Genomic DNA, 21,607 nt, shown 5'->3' with positions numbered 1-21,607 from the left:
TCATACCACCCTCATGGAGTCTGTTTCTGACCGTTTGAGCAGACACATGCACATTTGTGGCCTGCTGGAGGTCCTTTTTCAGGGCTTTGGCAGTGCTCCTCCTGCTCCTCCTTGCACAAAGGCGGAGGTAGCGGTACTGCTGCTGGGTTGTTGCCCTCCTACGGCCTCCTCCACGTCTCCTGATGTACTGGCCTGTCTCCTGGTAGCGCCTCCATGCTCTGGACACTACGCTGACAGAAACAGCAAACCTTCTTGCCACATCTCGCATTGATGTGCCATCCTGGATGAGCTGCACTACCTGAGCCAGTTGTGTGGGTTGTAGACTCAGTCTCATGCTACCACTAGAGTGAAAGCACCGCCAGCATTCAAAAAAGTGACCAAAACATCAGCCAGGAAGCATAGGAACTGAGAAGTGGTCTGTGGTCCCACCTGCAGAACCACTCCTTTATTGGGGGTGTCTTGCTAAATGCAGATAATTTCCACCTGTTGTCTATTCCATTTGCACAACAGCATGTGACATTTATTGTCAATCAGTGTTGCTTCCTAAGTGGACAGTTTGATTTCACAGAAGTGTGATTGACTTGGAGTTACATTGTGTATAAGTGTTCCCTTTATTTTTTTGAGCAGTGTAGTTTGACAGGCAGGTTAGCAATTCAGACAGGCAGGTTAGCAATTCAGACAGGCAGGTTAGCAATTCAGACAGGCAGGTTTGAGAGTGTTTTGAAATCGGGCAAGAGTATTTCCATATTGTACATTAACACCCAATCAAACACACATGAAAAACAGGTTAATGAGACTTTTTTCCCCCAATAGGTTGATTGGTTGTTTATTTCAACTGGTATAGCCTAAGCCCATGGCAGCATGTGGCAAGCATAGCAAAACACGCCTCGCCAAAATTACAATGCAGAATGTTGCTTACTGACATCAGACATCATAGTGTGGGTATTTGCATTAGCTTTGTTAAGGCCTTTATAGAGTCATGACTGAGTCACATTATAGAGCCGACCTGAACTGGCCTGGATATTTTCTCTTTACATTGTTCTGTTCCTTCCAAGAAGGTTGCAGAAACGCTGGTCCTCTGTAGTTGGTAGAGCATGGTGCTTGCAACGCCAGGATAGTGAGTTTGATTCCCGGGACCAACCGTACGTAACATGTAGGCATCCATGACTAAGTTGCTTTGGATAAAAGCGTCTAATAAATGGCATATATTATTTGTTATTTTAAACGATGGCGGATGCAAAACCAGGCCATCTCAGTACTACTGGTTCAGCTTGGTTTGGCTCAGCAGTGTGATACCGTAATGAACCCAGGAAACGATGCAGCGGGCGGCCATCTTACCTTGGCGATCTTGGCCTGGTCCTGCTTCTTGCCCTTCTGTAGGGAGCCAAAGTGATGCCTCGCACTGTCGTAGTCGGTCATCTTCCTGTCCCGCTTAGCGATGCGTGCCTGGTCAGAGACACCAGACAAACATACCCACAGAGTCACTGATAGATAGAAGGCTGCAGCTTCTTGAGAACCAATCAATCAAATATATGTATTGATGTATCCTCTAACTGATCTGGGAGCTGGGCTGTTTCAGGGCTCCATTTAAAACCAGGATCGCTGAAACGTTAAAGATTGCGCACCAGGAATGTAAAGGTGATTTCCTATTGAGCAGACACTGTATGCAGTGTTTACGGTGAATGCAGTCTCCACAAACAGAGGAACATTACCATTACATTTTAATCACACTGTAACTCTGAACTTCCACCATATGGATTGTATAGAGCCCTCAGTACCAGTATGCGTAGTCTGTTCTGTTAGAGCCCTCGGTACCAGTATGCGTAGTCTGTTCTGTTAGAGCCCTCGGTACCAGTATGCGTAGTCTGTTCTGTTAGAGCCCTCGGTACCAGTATGCGTAGTCTGTTCTGTTAGAGCCCTCGGTACCAGTATGCGTAGTCTGTTCTGTTAGAGCCCTCGGTACCAGTATGCGTAGTCTGTTCTGTTAGAGCCCTCGGTACCGGTATGTGTAGTCTGTTCTGTTAGAGCCCTTAGAACAGAGTACACATACTGGTACCATTTGTTAATGTTGTGAAAAATAAATCAAAATGTTATAAAAACGTTTATATTTATTTATTATGGAGTTTCATTTTTCACAAAACACACCTTAATGTCAGGGAACTGGGCCAGATAGGTATCCATGGCGATCATGGAATTGTCCACAAGCTTGTCGTGGTAATCTGACCACAGGATGTCTGTCTCCTTCAATACACACAGCAGAGTCAAACACACTCACAAATGCATACACTCACGCATACACCCTCCCCCACCCCCACCCCAATAACAGCTCCACTAACAGTGCAGTTCAGAGCTAGTCTGAAACTAGTGCCATGTCTTCTAGCTATAGATCTAGTGTAGGCCACAGCTATTCCCACTAGTCCTCATTCATCACCAGTCTACACAGTCATGAATGAGCTACTGAGCTAGCTGGCCTTTACCTCCATGCAATAGTCCATCTCCTTCTCTATCATCTCCTACAGATGGAAGGATGGAGAGATGGAGGGAAAGAGACATGCAGTGAGAGAGAGGAGTATGTGTTGCATTGAGAAGAAGTGAATGTGACAGTGATGAAATGGAGGGAGGAAACTAGACACTGGTTCCCTTTTCTATTCTCTTTTTACTCAAACAACCAATAGAATTGATCTGAAGTTCTCATGTTCATTTCTGCATTTTCAATTATACATTTAATTCAACCTCTGAAGTTTTGTCCACCTCTTTCACAGAGGAACAGGTAGTCTTTCATCCTGAATTCCCATAGATCACACACACCAACTGTGCTAGTCTCTCTCACCTCTGCGATGGTATCCACCTCCTCCTTGCCAAACCACTCTGGCTCGTACATATCCGCCAGACAGTCCTGCAGACGCTTGGACGCATCATGCATGGCTGAGGATCACAGAGACAGACAGGCAGACAGACAGACAGACAGACAGGCCAAAAACTGAAATGAAACTGGGCCCATGACAGGAAGAGGTCTGAATGTATTAATGTGTGTGAACACTACAACTGTGTCACTCCAAAATAGACAAGATAGAAACTGACAGATATTACTGTAAAACCTAATAATAAGTTACAGGATACTTGCACACACACGTGTAGTGTACAAACACACACACACACACGTGTAGTGTACAAACACACACACACACACGTGTAGTGTACAAACACACTCACACACACACGTGTAGTGTACAAACACACTCACACACACACGTGTAGTGTACAAACACACTCACACACACACGTGTAGTGTACAAACACACTCACACACAGACATGCTTCTTACTTTTAACTGCTGCCAGGTAGGCCCTCAAGTCTTTCTGTAGTTTGGTGCCCTCGGCCTGGAAAATACAACAATGGGTTGGACTGGGATTGTGAGCATGATGCCATTTTCACATTACTGAACCAAGCTGTACTGTGCTGCCCTGGTTACACAAACAACATAGTTGCTGGAACCATACTGGAAAGGATATTGGGAAAAGACCATCTTAACCAGCCCAGTACGGTTCAGGACAGTTATGGATCTGTGTGTGTGTGTGTGTGTGTGTGTAGGCTGGGAGGGGAGGGAACATTGGGCCACAACAGTGGGTTCACCATCTCAATGAGAGAGGGAGGAGAAAGAGTTGGAAGAGTCGGGACTCCTACCATCTGCTTGTTGAAGTTAGCCACACCCTCCTCGAACGCTGTGTCCCTGGTCTCATCAGCTTTACCCAGCTTCTGAAGGACCTGACAGAAAGACAAACAACCCTGGGTGAATACATGAGCACTACAGGGCTACTGCAGGACCTGGGAGAGCACAGTCAAAAATCATACACAGTAATACTTTACTTAAAGAGACCCTAGTCTTAATGGTGAAGCCCTGCTTAAATAAAGGTCAAATGATATAATCTACCGACCTACAAAAATGAATGATATCTTTCCAATTGATTTGGAGGAACGATATATAACTGGTCCTCGGTACCAGTATGGTACCAGAGCCGAATACACTTGTCTATTTTTAGGCAGGCTGTCAAAGCCATGTGTCTCCTCCGTCTCTGGCAGAGACCAGCTGACAAGCACACGAAAGGCTCTGCGTGTCCATCTCCTAGTTCAACATGGAGAACTTTGAAGCCTTAAGCTGTTCAACTCGGACTCTCTCTGGTGGAATTTTCGAAATGACACTAAATGTTGTATACTACCCTGATAAAGCACAAGTCAGTTTCAAAACAGGGCTTGTGCAACGTCATTTGTCGTCTCACAGGAAAATAATTCATTTTGGAGGGGGATAGTGTAGCCTTGTTCACATTGGCAGGTTGAAGTTATGCAAAAAAAAATGGATTTGAGTATCTGATTTGAATCTGTTATTTTTCCTCCAGTCTGAACAGCCAAAAGCCACATGGAATCTGAAACGTCAAGCCACCTTCGTAGGCCATAAGACTTTTCTTGAACGGTCAAATCAGATTTATTTTCCCTCACAGATTTATTTGGCATATCTTGTTGCCTGCTAGCTACTCTGTTGACAGTTTGACAAGAACATGACATGGTAGCGAACTAGCTTGTTAACTGTTTACAAACAAATTAATGTGCGCGAAAGATAAACAGCTACCTACCTAGCTGGCTGACTGCTGTGGCTAGCTGGCTGACTGCTGTGGCTGACTGCTGTGGCTAGCTGCTGTGGCTGACTGCTGTGGCTAGCTGGCTGACTGCTGTGGCTAGCTGGCTGACTGCTGTGGCTAGCTGCTGTGGCTGACTGCTGTGGCTGACTGCTGTGGCTAGCTGGCTGACTGCTGTGGCTAGCTGCTGTGGCTAGCTGCTGTGGCTGTGGCTAGCTGGCTGACTGCTGTGGCTAGCTGCTGTGGCTAGCTGGCTGACTGCTGTGGCTAGCTGCTGTGGCTAGCTGGCTGACTGCTGTGGCTAGCTGCTGTGGCTAGCTGGCTGACTGCTGTGGCTAGCTGCTGTGGCTAGCTGGCTGACTGCTGTGGCTAGCTGCTGTGGCTAGCTGGCTGACTGCTGTGGCTAGCTGCTGTGGCTAGCTGGCTGACTGCTGTGGCTAGCTGGCTGACTGCTGTGGCTAGCTGGCTGACTGCTGTGGCTAGCTGCTGTGGCTAGCTGCTGTGGCTAGCTGGCTGACTGCTGTGGCTGACTGCTGTGGCTAGCTGGCTGACTGCTGTGGCTAGCTGGCTGACTGCTGTGGCTAGCTGGCTGACTGCTGTGGCTAGCCAAAAAGCACTTGTTTTGAAAGTTTGATTATCTTATCATTTGAGGTTCTAATAGTGTTCTTCCTCTATGAATTTTAACATTCACAGCAACTGGGAAACGTTTATGGCAGCCATTGTTGTCACCTTAGCTTGTTACATAACTTCTGAGTGATAGGAAGCACGAGCATCACCACCAATCAACCGACACCACTGGCACACACCCATCGTTACTATGACAACTAGCATAGCCATGTCAACAAATGACTGCTGTCTGAACACACACAAATTTGATTTGGTCACTTGCTGTTTGGACAGTCAATATTCCAAAACAGATTTGAAAAACAAAACCGATTTCAGCATTAAGGCCTGCAGTGTGAACAAGGCTTAACTGTCTTCTGTTCAGGTTCAGTTTCCCAAACCCAGACTGAGCACAGTCATTCACTAAAAAGCATTCAAGGGAAAATTTCCATTGAAAGTCCAGGATTCTGAGAAACTGAAACCTTAAAGTTTCACTTCTGTGTTCTTTAATATTATAACCTCTGACTCATTCAAACAATAGAAAACAAAAACAGCAGACGTCAGCTTTTAGAAGATCTTTCATCATTAAAAGGAAGAGGGGGAAAGAGGAAAAGAATAGAAAAGTAAGCATTACATTGAAGTGAAAAGGAGGGAGCGAAGGGCAATGAATAGCTGATGACTAGGGGAGATGACTAGGGGAGATGACTAGGGAGATGACTAGGGAGATGACTAGGGAGATGACTAGGGAGATGACTAGGGAGATGACTAGGGGAGATGACTAGGGAGATGACTAGGGGAGATGACTAGGGAGATGACTAGGGAGATGACTAGGGAGATGACTAGGGAGATGACTAGGGAGATGACTAGGGGGAAGGGCTGATGACTAGGGGAGATGACTAGGGAGATGACTAGGGAGATGACTAGGGAGATGACTAGGGAGAGATGACTTGGGGAGATGACTAGGGGAGATGACTAGGGAGATGGGGAGATGACTAGGGGAGCGATAGTGCAATGAAGAGCTGATGACTTGGGGAGATGACTTGGGGAGATGACTTGGGAGATGACTAGTGCAATGAAGGGAGATGACTAGGGAGATGGGCAATGAAGAGCCGATGACTAGGGGAGATGACTAGGGAGCGATAGTGCAATGAAGAGCCGATGACTAGGGGAGATGATAGGGAAGAGCTGATGACTAGGGAGCGATAGAATGAAGAGCCGATGACTAGGGAGATGACTAGGGAAGAGATGACTAGGGAGATGACTTGACTAGGGGAGATGACTAGTGCAATGAAGAGCCGATGACTAGGGAGATAGTGCAATGAAGAGCCGATGACTAGGGGAGCATGAGGGCAATGAAGGGGAGATGACTAGGGAGATGACTAGGGGAGCGATAGTGCAATGAAGAGCTGATGACTAGGGAGCGATAGTGCAATGAAGAGCCGATGACTAGGGAGCGATAGTGCAATGAAGAGCTGATGACTAGGGAGCGATAGTGCAATGAAGAGCCGATGACTAGGGGAGCGATAGGGCAATGAAGATGACTAGGGAGATGACTAGGGAGCGATAGTGCAATGAAGAGCTGATGACTAGGGGAGCGATAGTGCAATGAAGAGCCGATGACTAGGGAGCGATAGTGCAATGAAGAGCTGATGACTAGGGAGCGATAGTGCAATGAAGAGCCGATGACTAGGGGAGCGATAGTGCAATGAAGAGCCGATGACTAGGGGAGCATAGTGCAATGAAGAGCCGATGACTAGGGAGCGATAGTGCAATGAAGAGCCGATGACTAGGGAGCGATAGTGCAATGAAGAGCCGATGACTAGGGAGCGATAGTGCAATGAAGAGCCGATGACTAGGGGAGCGATAGTGCAATGAAGAGCCGATGACTAGGGGAGCGATAGGGCAATGAAGTGCTGATGACTAGGGAGCGATAGGGCAATGAAGAGCTGATGACTAGGGGAGCGATAGGGCAATGAAGAGCCGATGACTAGGGGAGCGATAGGGCAATGAAGTGCTGATGACTAGGGAGATGACTAGGGAGCGATAGGGCAATGAAGAGCTGATGACTAGGGGAGCGATAGACAATGAAGAGCTGATGACTAGGGGAGCGATAGGGCAATGAAGGGCCGATGACTAGGGAGCGATAGGGCAATGAAAGAGCCGATGACTAGGGGAGCGATAGTGCAATGAAGAGCCGATGACTAGGGAGATGACTAGGGAGCGATAGGGCAATGAAGAGCCGATGACTAGGGGAGCGATAGTGCAATGAAGAGCCGATGACTAGGGAGCGATAGTGCAATGAAGAGCCGATGACTAGGGAGCGATAGTGCAATGAAGAGCCGATGACTAGGGAGCGATAGTGCAATGAAGAGCCGATGACTAGGGAGCGATAGTGCAATGAAGAGCCGATGACTAGGGAGCGATAGTGCAATGAAGAGCCGATGACTAGGGAGCGATAAGGCAATGAAGAGCTGATGATGACTAGGGGAGCGATAGGGCAATGAAGAGCCGATGACTAGGGAGATGACTAGGGAGCGATAGGGCAATGAAGAGCCGATGACTAGGGAGCGATAGTGCAATGAAGAGCCGATGACTAGGGGAGCGATAAGGCAATGAAGAGCCGATGACTAGGGAGCGATAGGGCAATGAAGAGCCGATGACTAGGGAGCGATAGGCAATGAAGAGCCGATGACTAGGGGAGCGATAGTGCAATGAAGAGCCGATGACTAGGGGAGCGATAGGCAATGAAGCGCCGATGACTAGGGGAGCAATAAGGCAATGAAGAGCCGATGACTAGGGAGCGATAAGGCAATGAAGAGCCGATGACTAGGGAGCGATAGGGCAATGAAGAGCCGATGACTAGGGAGCGATAGGGCAATGAAGAGCCGATGACTAGGGGAGCGATAGGGCAATGAAGAGCCGATGACTAGGGAGCGATAGGGCAATGAAGAGCCGATGACTAGGGAGCGATAGGCAATGAAGAGCCGATGACTAGGGAGCGATAGTGCAATGAAGAGCCGATGACTAGGGAGCGATAAGGCAATGAAGAGCTGATGACTAGGGAGCGATAGGGCAATGAAGAGCCGATGACTAGGGGAGATGACTAGGGGATAGGGCAATGAAGAGCCGATGACTAGGGAGCGATAGTGCAATGAAGAGCCGATGACTAGGGAGCGATAAGGCAATGAAGAGCCGATGACTAGGGGAGCGATAGGGCAATGAAGAGCCGATGACTAGGGAGCGATAGTGCAATGAAGAGCCGATGACTAGGGAGCGATAGTGCAATGAAGAGCCGATGACTAGGGAGCGATAAGGCAATGAAGCGCCGATGACTAGGGGAGCAATAAGGCAATGAAGGGCCGATGACTAGGGAGCGATAAGGCAATGAAGAGCCGATGACTAGGGGAGCGATAGGGCAATGAAGAGCCGATGACTAGGGGAGCGATAGGGCAATGAAGAGCCGATGACTAGGGGAGCGATAGGGCAATGAAGAGCCGATGACTAGGGAGCGATAGGGCAATGAAGAGCCGATGACTAGGGAGCGATAGGGCAATGAAGAGCCGATGACTAGGGAGCGATAGGGCAATGAAGAGCCGATGACTAGGGAGCGATAGGGCAATGAAGAGCCGATGACTAGGGAGCGATAGGGCAATGAAGAGCCGATGACTAGGGAGATGACTAGATAGGGCAATGAAGAGCCGATGACTAGGGAGCGATAGTGCAATGAAGAGCCGATGACTAGGGAGCGATAGGCAATGAAGAGCCGATGACTAGGGAGCGATAGGGCAATGAAGAGCCGATGACTAGGGAGCGATAGTGCAATGAAGAGCCGATGACTAGGGAGCGATAGTGCAATGAAGAGCCGATGACTAGGGGAGCGATAGGGCAATGAAGAGCCGATGACTAGGGGAGCGATAGGGCAATGAAGAGCCGATGACTAGGGGAGCGATAGGGCAATGAAGAGCCGATGACTAGGGAGCGATAGGGCAATGAAGAGACTAGGGAGCCGATGACTAGGGGAGCGATAGGGCAATGAAGAGCCGATGACTAGGGAGCGATAGGGCAATGAAGAGCCGATGACTAGGGGAGCGATAGGGCAATGAAGAGCCGATGACTAGGGAGCGATAGTGCAATGAAGAGCCGATGACTAGGGGAGCGATAGTGCAATGAAGAGCCAATGACTAGGGAGATGACTAGGGAGCGATAGGGCAATGAAGAGCCGATGACTAGGGAGCGATAAGGCAATGAAGAGCTGATGACTAGGGGAGCGATAGGGCAATGAAGAGCCGATGACTAGGGGAGCGATAGTGCAATGAAGAGCCGATGACTAGGGAGCGATAGTGCAATGAAGAGCCGATGACTAGGGGAGATGACTAGGGGAGCGATAGGGCAATGAAGAGCCGATGACTAGGGGAGCGATAAGGCAATGAAGAGCTGATGACTAGGGAGCGATAGTGCAATGAAGAGCCGATGACTAGGGAGCGATAGTGCAATGAAGAGCTGATGACTAGGGGAGCGATAGTGCAATGAAGAGCCGATGACTAGGGAGCGATAGTGCAATGAAGAGCCGATGACTAGGGAGCGATAGGGCAATGAAGAGCCGATGACTAGGGAGCGCTAGGGCAATGAAGAGCCGATGACTAGGGGAGCGATAGTGCAATGAAGAGCCGATGACTAGGGGAGATGACTAGGGAGCGATAGGGCAATGAAGAGCCGATGACTAGGGGAGCGATAGGGCAATGAAGAGCTGATTACTAGGGAGATGACTAGGGAGCGATAGGGCAATGAAGAGCCGATGACTAGGGAGCGATAGTGCAATGAAGGGCCGATGACTAGGGAGCGATAGGGCAATGAAGAGCTGATGACTAGGGGAGCGATAGGGCAATGAAGAGCCGATGACTAGGGAGCGATAGTGCAATGAAGAGCCGATGACTAGGGGAGATGACTAGGGGAGCGATAGGGCAATGAAGAGCCGATGACTAGGGAGATGACTAGGGAGCGATAGGGCAATGAAGAGCCGATGACTAGGGAGCGATAGTGCAATGAAGAGCCGATGACTAGGGAGCGATAGTGCAATGAAGAGCCGATGACTAGGGAGCGATAGGGCAATGAAGAGCCGATGACTAGGGGAGCGATAGGGCAATGAAGAGCCGATGACTAGGGGAGCGATAGGGCAATGAAGAGCCGATGACTAGGGAGCGATAGGGCAATGAAGAGCCGATGACTAGGGAGCGATAGTGCAATGAAGAGCCGATGACTAGGGGAGCAATAGTGCAATGAAGAGCCAATGACTAGGGAGATGACTAGGGGAGCGATAGGGCAATGAAGAGCCGATGACTAGGGAGCGATAAGGCAATGAAGAGCTGATGACTAGGGGAGCGATAGGGCAATGAAGAGCCGATGACTAGGGGAGCGATAGTGCAATGAAGAGCCGATGACTAGGGAGCGATAGTGCAATGAAGAGCCGATGACTAGGGGAGATGACTAGGGAGCGATAGGGCAATGAAGAGCCGATGACTAGGGGAGCGATAAGGCAATGAAGAGCTGATGACTAGGGAGCGATAGTGCAATGAAGAGCCGATGACTAGGGAGCGATAGTGCAATGAAGAGCTGATGACTAGGGAGCGATAGTGCAATGAAGAGCTGATGACTAGGGGAGCGATAGTGCAATGAAGAGCCGATGACTAGGGGAGCGATAGTGCAATGAAGAGCCGATGACTAGGGGAGCGCTAGGGCAATGAAGAGCCGATGACTAGGGGAGCGCTAGGGCAATGAAGAGCCGATGACTAGGGGAGCGATAGTGCAATGAAGGGCCGATGACTAGGGAGATGACTAGGGAGCGATAGGGCAATGAAGAGCCGATGACTAGGGAGCGATAGGGCAATGAAGAGCTGATTACTAGGGAGATGACTAGGGAGCGATAGGGCAATGAAGGGCCGATGACTAGGGGAGCGATAGTGCAATGAAGGGCCGATGACTAGGGAGCGATAGGGCAATGAAGAGCTGATGACTAGGGAGCGATAGGGCAATGAAGAGCCGATGACTAGGGAGCGATAGTGCAATGAAGAGCCGATGACTAGGGGAGATGACTAGGGAGCGATAGGGCAATGAAGAGCCGATGACTAGGGAGCAATAGTGCAATGAAGAGCCGATGACTAGGGGAGCGATAAGGCAATGAAGAGCCGATGACTAGGGGAGCGATAGTGCAATGAAGAGCCGATGACTAGGGAGCGATAGTGCAATGAAGAGCCGATGACTAGGGGAGCGATAAGGCAATGAAGAGCCGATGACTAGGGGAGCGATAGTGCAATGAAGAGCCGATGACTAGGGAGCGATAGTGCAATGAAGAGCCGATGACTAGGGAGATGACTAGGGGAGCGATAGGGCAATGAAGAGCCGATGACTAGGGAGCGATAGTGCAATGAAGAGCCGATGACTAGGGGAGCGATAAGGCAATGAAGAGCCGATGACTAGGGGAGCGATAAGGCAATGAAGAGCCGATGACTAGGGGAGCGATAGTGCAATGAAGAGCCGATGACTAGGGAGCGATAGTGCAATGAAGAGCCGATGACTAGGGAGCGATAGTGCAATGAAGAGCCGATGACTAGGGGAGCGATAGTGCAATGAAGAGCCGATGACTAGGGAGATGACTAGGGAGCGATAGTGCAATGAAGAGCCGATGACTAGGGAGCGATAGTGCAATGAAGAGCCGATGACTAGGGGAGCGCTAGGGCAATGAAGAGCCGATGACTAGGGAGCGCTAGTGCAATGAAGAGCCGATGACTAGGGAGCGCTAGTGCAATGAAGAGCCGATGACTAGGGGAGCGCTAGTGCAATGAAGAGCCGATGACTAGGGAGCGCTAGGGCAATGAAGAGCCGATGACTAGGGAGCGATAGGGCAATGAAGGGCCGATGACTAGGGGAGGGAGCGATAGTGCAATGAAGAGCCGATGACTAGGGAGCGCTAGGGCAATGAAGAGCTGATGACTAGGGAGCGATAGTGCAATGAAGGGCCGATGACTAGGGAGATGACTAGGGAGCGATAGGGCAATGAAGAGCCGATGACTAGGGAGCGATAGGGCAATGAAGAGCTGATTACTAGGGGAGATGACTAGGGGAGCGATAGGGCAATGAAGAGCCGATGACTAGGGGAGCGATAGGCAATGAAGAGCCGATGACTAGGGGAGCGATAGGGCAATGAAGAGCCGATGACTAGGGGAGCGATAAGGCAATGAAGAGCTGATGACTAGGGAGCGATAGGGCAATGAAGAGCCGATGACTAGGGAGCGATAGGGCAATGAAGAGCCGATGACTAGGGGAGCGATAGTGCAATGAAGAGCCGATGACTAGGGGAGCGATAGTGCAATGAAGAGCCGATGACTAGGGGAGCGATAAGGCAATGAAGAGCTGATGACTAGGGGAGCGATAGTGCAATGAAGAGCCGATGACTAGGGGAGCGATAGTGCAATGAAGAGCCGATGACTAGGGGAGCGATAGTGCAATGAAGAGCCGATGACTAGGGAGTGCAATGAAGAGCCGATGACTAGGGGAGCGATAGTGCAATGAAGAGCCGATGACTAGGGAGCGCTAGGGCAATGAAGAGCCGATGACTAGGGAGCGATAGTGCAATGAAGGGCCGATGACTAGGGAGCGATAGTGCAATGAAGAGCCGATGACTAGGGAGCGATAGTGCAATGAAGAGCCGATGACTAGGGGAGCGATAGTGCAATGAAGAGCCGATGACTAGGGAGCGATAGGGCAATGAAGAGCCGATGACTAGGGAGCGATAGTGCAATGAAGAGCCGATGACTAGGGAGCTAGATAGGGCAATGAAGAGCCGATGACTAGGGGAGCGATAGGGCAATGAAGAGCTGATTACTAGGGGAGATGACTAGGGAGCGATAGTGCAATGAAGAGCTGATGACTAGGGAGCGATAGTGCAATGAAGAGCCGATGACTAGGGAGCGATAGGGCAATGAAGAGCTGATGACTAGGGAGCGATAGGGCAATGAAGAGCTGATGACTAGGGAGCGATAGTGCAATGAAGAGCTGATGACTAGGGGAGCGATAGGGCAATGAAGAGCTGATGACTAGGGGAGCGATAGGGCAATGAAGAGCTGATGACTAGGGGAGCGATAAGGCAATGAAGAGCTGATGACTAGGGGAGCGATAGGGCAATGAAGGGCTGATTACTAGGGGAGATGGATGTACAAATGTAGAGGTTAGAGGGCAGTGAAAGGAAAGAGGATAATATGCAAGGTAAAGGAAGAGAAAAAGTCCCCTCATCCAGCTGATCCTGGGGCTGAGTTCACCAACACACTGAGTGAAGTCTCAGGACCAGAACAACAAATCAATCAGAATAAACCAAATTACAACAGTCAAAACAAAACTACATGACCTATTGGGAAACACAAGTAGAAAGCAAAATGCAGTGTTATATGGCCCTAAAATCTACAGCACACCACGGCTAACTATTTCACCATGGTTACCGATGGAACATTTTGAAAAACACAACAATAAAGCCTTGTGTCCTATTGTTTGTATTTGCTTCGTGCTGTTAATGGTAGTTGCACTTGATTCAGCAGCCGTAGCGCCGGGAAGGCAGTGTTCCCATTTTGAAAAATGTCATGTCTGAAGGTAGAATTCTGCCTAGCAGGCAGGACCAAAGAGTAAATCAGGTGCATCTACAGGTCTACCACTGGCCAATCAGAGAGCTCAGATCACCGTATCTGCAGTTTCCTTGCGCCCTCAACTGTAAAACGAGGCCTCAAACGCACATGAAAGTTGATCATGTGAGATTTTAAACTAGACTAAAAACAGCAAAGAGCTGCTGTTTTTATGAGTAAGTTCTTTAAGTTGTTATTCAGCACTGTCAACACTTTGTTCAACAGGTTCAAAGGAATATTTCACTTTCTCTGGTCATAGGAGTAACAGGACTTGGTGCATGAGGCAGAAGTATTGTTCCATTTCAACTACTTCCGCCCCATTCATTTTCAATGGGAGCACGCTGAGCAATGCGCAGGGGATTGTGGGAAGGTTAGCGGCGCGAACCCTGCTAGCAGAGCGATAGAAAAAGTTCAGCTCTACTTTATGCAAATTACTCGTGGCCACTGCTGTCGTTGAAAAGTCAGGTGAGGAGCAGATGTTTGCTTGAAAGTCTTCCCATCATTAAACATAGAACTGTCTATAATGACAATAATAACTCATTATTTCCTGGCAAACCAACAAAAAAATGGAGGAAAGACCGATCGTTGCGGTGTCTGGATTTCCAATTCTATAGGATTTCCTAGAATACAGAGACAAAATCATAAGGTATGAAGGACAATTGCATAGATTTTTGGTGTTGATGGTGGGTGAAGAGAGATTTGCACAACAATGTTTGTTTGTGCTGCCTGTTAGCTATGAACCTCAAGCAACCTATATCTCAAAACTGTGATCGAAGCCACCATTTGTGAAAGTGTTGAGTCAATTCAATTGTGAAATTTGCCTACCAAAGGATAGAAATCACCAGTAACACGCATTATAAATTATAAACTAAGAGCCAATTTATGCTTGAGCCATAAATGTGGTGCGGAGGCACCGTACGGATGGTGTGACCCCTCCAGAGGCACGCAGAGGTCAAATCCGCCTCTCAAATGTTGTAACAAAGCGGATGGCTCTGGAGAGCTCCGCATTGACATGATTGGTTGACGGTAGGTGGGGGCAGGAGGTCCTGTATAAACACAAACTGACTGACTTGTTCCTTGACAACTTCTTTCACAACAGCTCTGTACTGCTCTGCGAAGCGCAAGAAGTATAAATGCCCTTACTTCTGCAGAGGCCCTATCGCCATAAATGGTGCACAGGCAATGCAGCCGTCGGAATGACCATGCAGCACATTTACACATGAATTTCCTATGTAATATGCTAATTGTGGTTATGGCTCTTTAATTCTACTTGTGTCATGGCATTGATGATTATAACTCACTTCCTGTAAAATACATTGGCCTACATGGACATGAATGGGTACTTTGGGTAAAGGACATTGTGGCTTTGACTTGCAAACATTGTTGTGCAAATCTATCTCACTATCAACATCTCTGCAATCCTCCTCCATGCCATTGACCTTCTGATTTTGTCTCAGTAGTCTAAAATCATTCTCAGAAAATAAACAAGGTAGAATTACAACGCTCCCCCCAACGCACAACACATTATTTTCCATTGACATTGTTAATTCGCCCACAAATTGCCAGCTCCTTATTCCCATGTACAGTACTGTACCTAGAATCCAAGGGTTGGATTTGCACTAAACAATTTCATGTCAGAAACATCATGTAGAACATCTTATGGTTAGCCTCATATACATGACCTAGTGCATCAGTTTAAACTGAGAACATATATAGCTAGTTCATCAATATGCAAATGATGTGAGTTTCGCTATTCTCTGCTTCAGATGTATGATGACAAGGCGCACATTGATTGCACATGTCCATTAGGTCAGTAATGACATCATACTGTAGACATATGGCTGCATTGGTGACGCATGTCATTATGATACACAGCCTCCTCTGAACAGTTGATGTTGAGATGTGTCTGTAACTTAATCTGTGAAGCATTTATTTGGGCTGCAATTTCTGAGGCTGGTCACTCTAACGAACTTATCCTCTGCAGCAGAGGTAACTCTAACGAACTTATCCTCTGCAGCAGAGGTAACTCTAACGAACTTATCCTCTGTAGCAGAGGTAACTCTAACGAACTTATCCTCTGCAGCAGAGGTAACTCTAACGAACTTATCCTCTGCAGCAGAGGTAACTCTAACGAACTTATCCTCTGCAGCAGAGGTAACTCTAACGAACTTATCCTCTGCAGCAGAGGTAACTCTAACGAACTTATCCTCTGCAGCAGAGGTATCCCTCTGCAGCAGAGGTAACTCTCTGCAGCAGAGGTAACTCTAACGAACTTATCCTCTGCAGCAGAGGTAACTCTAACAGAACTTATCCTCTGCAGCAGAGGTAACTCTAACGAACTTATCCTCTGCAGCAGAGGTATCCTCTGCAGCAGAGGTAACTCTAACGAACTTATCCTCTGCAGCAGAGGTAACTCTAACGAACTTATCCTCTGCAGCAGAGGTAACTCTAACGAACTTATCCTCTGCAGCAGAGGTAACTCTAACGAACTTATCCTCTGCAGCAGAGGTAACTCTAACGAACTTATCCTCTGCAGCAGAGGTAACTCTAACGAACTTATCCTCTGCAGCAGAGGTAACTCTAACGAACTTATCCTCTGCAGCAGAGGTAACTCTAACGAACTTATCCTCTGCAGCAGAGGTAACTCTAACGAACTTATCCTCTGCAGCAGAGGTAACTCTAACGAACTTATCCTCTGCAGCAGAGGTAACTCTGGGTCTTCCATTCCTGTGGTGGTCCTCATGACAGAGAGTTTCATGTTTCATCATAGAGCTGGATGGTTTTTTGCGACTGCACTTGAATAAACTTTTCATACTCATTAAGGAGGAAAGAAATTACAAAAATTAACTTAACAAGGCACACCTGTTAATTGAAATGCATTCCATCCTCATGAAGCTGGTTGAGAGAATGCCAAGAGTGTAAAGCTGTCATCAAGGCAAAGGGTGGCTACTTTGAAGAATCTCAAATAACAAATATATTTTGATTTGTTTAACACTTTTTTGGTTACTACATTATTTGAGAGTTTGTCTTCACTATCTTACAATAAAGAAACCCTTGAATAAGTAGGTGTCCCCAAATTTGACTGGTACTGTACATTGTTATGTCATGCCAATAAAGCAATTTTAATGAATTTTGAAAGCTGATAATATAACACTTCATCTCTTTTTTTAAACCTTTGAGTTCAATATCTACTTTTCAATTCTAATAGTTTGTTGATGTTTTGCGTCTTCTCACTTTTGTTTACTTCACTTGCTTTGGCAATGTAAACATGTTTCCCATGGCAATAAAGCCCCTTTGGATTTGAAAGAGAGAGAGAGAGGAGTGAAATTGTTGTGGACCTGAGAGAGCGTCAGAGCGAGCTCTTTGGCTCGTCATTGTGTCAGAGGATGTTGCCAAGGTCACCAGCTAATCTGGTCAGTTGACTCCTCCCACCACACGGCTATAACTAACCCCGGCCACCTGGCTGCCTAATCCTGGCCCACACGGGACCAGGGGATTTCCCTTCACTTACACCACAGGGATGATCACCACTTCCTGGACATCACAGTTATGGACCAGGTTCCATTTCACTCCCTAGCCTCTTGCCATAGAGCTTGGTTGTGTCCAGTAGGCACAAAACAGGAAAAATATAACAACTTTTGAAAATCAAGGTACTATCTGAACTTGTCCAATAGGAAACACTTGTCGCATGTTTTGCCCTATTGAACAGTACCCCTGCCCTGACACTTTGGCTTCATCACTGAAGAAGACCGGGACAGTATTGACAGATCTGAAAAGACTGGGTAGGTATAATCAATCACTGTGTCAATGCCGTTGCCTGGTTCTCCCAATGGCTGTTGTAGCCTCCGCCATTTTGATTTAGCCTGTCCAATCCTCTCGAATCTGAAAAACCAGAAGAGCAGGGGCAACACCATAGGTGTCAAAAAATGAAAAGGACCCAGGCCAGAGACAGTGGCACTTCCTGATGGCACAGGGCTTTCCTCTAGTCTAGGACACAGTGGCACTTCTTGCACCACAGAAACAGTGGCAACAGTGGCACTTCCTGCACCACAGAATGAATGACAGCAGTGCTTCTTACAGTGAGAAACAGCCTTGTGGGCTGGTTTACTGTAGTGGTACAGCAGCCTTGTGGGCTGGTTTACTGTAGTGGTACAGCAGCCTTGTGGGCTGGTTTACTGTAGTGGTACAGCAGCCTTGTGGGCTGGTTTACTGTAGTGGTACAGCAGCCTTGTGGGCTGGTTTACTGTAGTGGTACAGCAGCCTTGTGGGCTGGTTTACTGTAGTGGTACAGCAGCCTTGTGGGCTGGTTTACTGTAGTGGTACAGCAGCCTTGTGGGCTGGTTTACTGTAGTGGTACAGCAGCCTTGTGGGCTGGTTTACTGTAGTGGTACAGCAGCCTTGTGGGCTGGTTTACTGTAGTGGTACAGCAGCCTTGTGGGCTGGTTTACTGTAGTGGTACAGCAGCCTTGTGGGCTGGTTTACTGTAGTGGTACAGCAGCCTTGGGGGCTGGTTTACTGTAGTGTCTACTGTAGTGGAAGAGCAGCCTTGTGGGCTGGTTTACTGTAGTGGTACAGCAGCCTTGGGGCCTGGTTTACTGTAGTGGTACAGCAGCCTTGGGGCCTGGTTTACTGTAGTGGTACAGCAGCCTTGGGGCCTGGTTTACTGTAGTGTCTACTGTAGTGGAACAGCAGCCTTGGGGCCTGGTTTACTGTAGTGTCTACTGTAGTGGAACAGCAGCCTTGGGGCCTGGTTTACTGTAGTGGTGCAGCAGCCTTGGGGCCTGGTTTACTGTAGTGTCTACTGTAGTGAAACAGCAGCCTTGGGGCCTGGTTTACTGTAGTGGTGCAAACAGACGTCTTATCTTCTGTGACTGAGGTTAGCCTGACCCAATGCCATCAACACAACCAGATAACTACCAGATGGTTTGTTTGACCTCAGGAATGCTGTGATACCTTTATACAGCGTCATCATCCCCCATATTTAGCCCATGAAAACTACTGTAAAGTTGCCCCCTTGGCCAACTGCCATGCTGTCTAACACCATGCCTCAGATCAGAAGTTACAACCTTCTGGTGGAATGTCTAATGGGTGGGTGCAGCAGGAAGAAACTATATCCATGACCCCCACCATAAGGAGGACTTGAGTCTTAAAGGGATAGTTTACTTTTTGGCCTGAACCGCTAACTGATAAACAATTTCCACTAGAATTTCTGCATTCTCCAAATGCTAAAAACATACTAAAGAACCTACAAATAGTTAGGGTGTCTAGGTATGTTGAAAATAATGTACTTTAAAAAATAAAAATAAAAATGTTTGAACAAGAAGTGAACAATCCCGTTAAACAAGATGAGCAGCAGTCTGTCAGGGGGAGTGCAGCGAGGAAGAGGAAACAGCAGGAAGGGGAGGGGCTGGACAGTAGAAGACTGCCAAGGACTTCAAAGAACTCTGGCAGTGATTAAACAACAGGCATGGGGCCTTACTGTAAGCTGTACAGATCATGAGTCCCGGGAGTACATTTCAGGAGTACATTTCAGGAATACATTTCAGGAGTACATTTCGTCACAGACTCTTAGCTCGTAGTTGTCGTGAGTTCGGGGTCTCATTCAACACGGTGAGCGAGTCACTACTTCTGTGGTCAGAAGTTCCATACGTTAAGAGGACGGGGAAGTCCCCAGTTCTATTCTTATGCCTTCTAGACTGTCTGCAGCACCTGCTGTGGCAAGGTTGAAACTAAAAGGTCCTAAAGCAATGGTGTCACTATTTCCAGTGATATTCTCCCTCCCGACAACACCTCAAGTACTGACCAGCACATTCTACTCTCCACATGTCAACCAAGCCCCCCCCTGAGGTAACAGAAGATCAAAAAGAAAGTTACACACTCATTTCTCCTTGCTGTGGACTGATTCAACCAAACACCAACCAAGCACCAACCAAGCACTGCAAGACTCATCCAGAGTCTGGATGCCGTTCCATATTCCGTAAGGTTGAACTCTATAGCCTCTAGATCCGTCAGTGTGGTATTCACCACAGGAGTTGTTGACAGGCCAAACTGGAGAGAATGTTTTACTGTAGCTGCCCTGAATCAACCAGTTGACTTCACTGACCGAGGGTTGACATTTTAGTCCCCAGGTCAGAGTGTAACAGCCCGACCCCACGTGACGTGCAGAGAGGATGTCATGCTACTTTCCACCACCAACTACCAGAAGTAACAGAACACACAGAAAAATACACAGTCTCTCTCTCCCCCTCACACACCCCATTAGGCCTCTCTGGGTCTTAACGAGATTTACCAGGAGCCAAGTGGGTTTACTGTGTGTGTGTGAGAGAGAGGGACTGTATAGGACTGTGTGTGATGTATTTTTCTGTGTACCGTTACTTATCCACCCCCTCTCTCCCCTTCCCCCTCTCTCACACCTCTCCTTCCCCAACTCTCTGTTTCTCCCCTTCCCCAACTCTCTGTTTCTCCCTCTCTCCCCTTCCCCAACTCTCTGTTTCTCCCCTCCCCAACTCTCTGTTTCTCCCTCTCTCCCCTTCCCCAACTCTCTGTTTCTCCCCTTCCCCAACTCTCTGTTTCTCCCCTTCCCCCCAACTCTCTGTTTCTCCCTCCCCAACTCTCCCCCTCTTCCCCCCAACTCTCTGTTTCTCCCCTTCCCCAACTCTCTGTTTCTCCCCTTCCCCAACTCTCTCCCCTTCCCCAACTCTCTGTTTCTCCCCAACTCTCCCCCCCCTTCCCCAACTTCCCCCCCTTCCCCAACTCTCTGTTTCTCCCCTCCCCAACTCTCCTCCCCTTCCCCAACTCTGTTTCTCCCCTTCCCCCCCAACTCTCTGTTTCTCCCCTTCCCCAACTCTCCCTCCCCTTCCCCAACTCTCTGTTTCTCCCCTTCCCCAACTCTCTGTTTCTCCCCTTCCCCAACTCTCTGTTTCCCCAACTCCCCCCCCCAACTCTCTGTCCCCTTCCCCAACTCTCTGTTTCTCCCCTTCCCCAACTCTCTGTTTCTCCCCAACTCTCTGTTTCTCCCCAACTCTCTGTTTCTCCCCTTCCCCAACTCTCTGTTTCTCCCCTTCCCCAACTCTCTGTTTCTCCCCTTCCCCAACTCTCTGTTTCTCCCTTTCCCCAACTCTCTGTTTCTCCCCCCAACTCTCCCCCTTCCCCAACTCTCTGTTTCTCCCCTCTCTGTCCCCAACTCTCTGTTTCTCCCCTTCCCCAACTCTCTTCCCCAACTCTCTGTTTCTCCCCTCTCCCCTTCCCCAACTCTCTGTTTCTCCCTCTCCCCCTTCCCCCCAACTCTCTGTTTCTCCCCTTCCCCAACTCTCTGTTTCTCCCTCTCTCCCCAACTCTCTCCCAACTCTTCCCCAACTCTCTGTTTCTCCCTCTCTCCCCTTCCCCAACTCTCTGTTTCTCCCTTCCCCAACTCTCTGTTTCCCCTTCCCCAACTCTGTTTCTCCCTCTTCCCCAACTCTCTGTTTCTCCCCTTCCCCAACTCTCTGTTTCTCCCCCAACTCTCTCCCCTTCCCCAACTCTCTGTTTCTCCCTCTCTCCCCTTCCCCAACTCTCTGTTTCTCCCTCCCCTTCCCCAACTCTGTTTCTCCCCCAACTCTCTCTTTCCCCTTCCCCAACTCTGTTTCTCCCTTCCCCAACTCTCCTCCCTTCCCCAACTCTGTTTCTCCCTCTCTCCCCCTTCCCCAACTCTCTGTTTCTCCCTCTCTC

The 21,607-nt window shown here is 48.5% G+C and overlaps 1 protein-coding gene across 9 annotated transcripts in view; it reads right to left on the bottom strand.

The window, feature by feature from the left end:
- bin1b (bridging integrator 1b) overlaps window positions 1–21,607 on the bottom strand; it is a 49,927-nt gene that overhangs the window by 24,769 nt on the left and 3,551 nt on the right. For 7 of the 9 annotated variants that reach the window (XM_042318158.1, XM_042318161.1, XM_042318159.1 and 4 more), the window contains exons 2-7: window positions 3,685–3,765; window positions 3,326–3,380; window positions 2,831–2,925; window positions 2,478–2,513; window positions 2,146–2,241; window positions 1,339–1,446 (exon numbers count right to left, since the gene is read on the bottom strand). In XM_042318158.1, the coding sequence (XP_042174092.1) occupies window positions 1,339–1,446; window positions 2,146–2,241; window positions 2,478–2,513; window positions 2,831–2,925; window positions 3,326–3,380; window positions 3,685–3,765 (471 nt within the window). The remainder of the gene's footprint in view (window positions 1–1,338; window positions 1,447–2,145; window positions 2,242–2,477; window positions 2,514–2,830; window positions 2,926–3,325; window positions 3,381–3,684; window positions 3,766–21,607) is intronic. The other 2 variants (XM_042318160.1, XM_042318163.1) reach the window with 1 other exon arrangement.

Source organism: Oncorhynchus tshawytscha, unplaced genomic scaffold (assembly GCF_018296145.1).
Source record: "Oncorhynchus tshawytscha isolate Ot180627B unplaced genomic scaffold, Otsh_v2.0 Un_contig_3761_pilon_pilon, whole genome shotgun sequence".
In the NCBI taxonomy this organism is placed as follows: Eukaryota; Metazoa; Chordata; class Actinopteri; order Salmoniformes; family Salmonidae; genus Oncorhynchus; species Oncorhynchus tshawytscha.
This window is presented reverse-complemented; position numbering and strand designations above follow the sequence as displayed.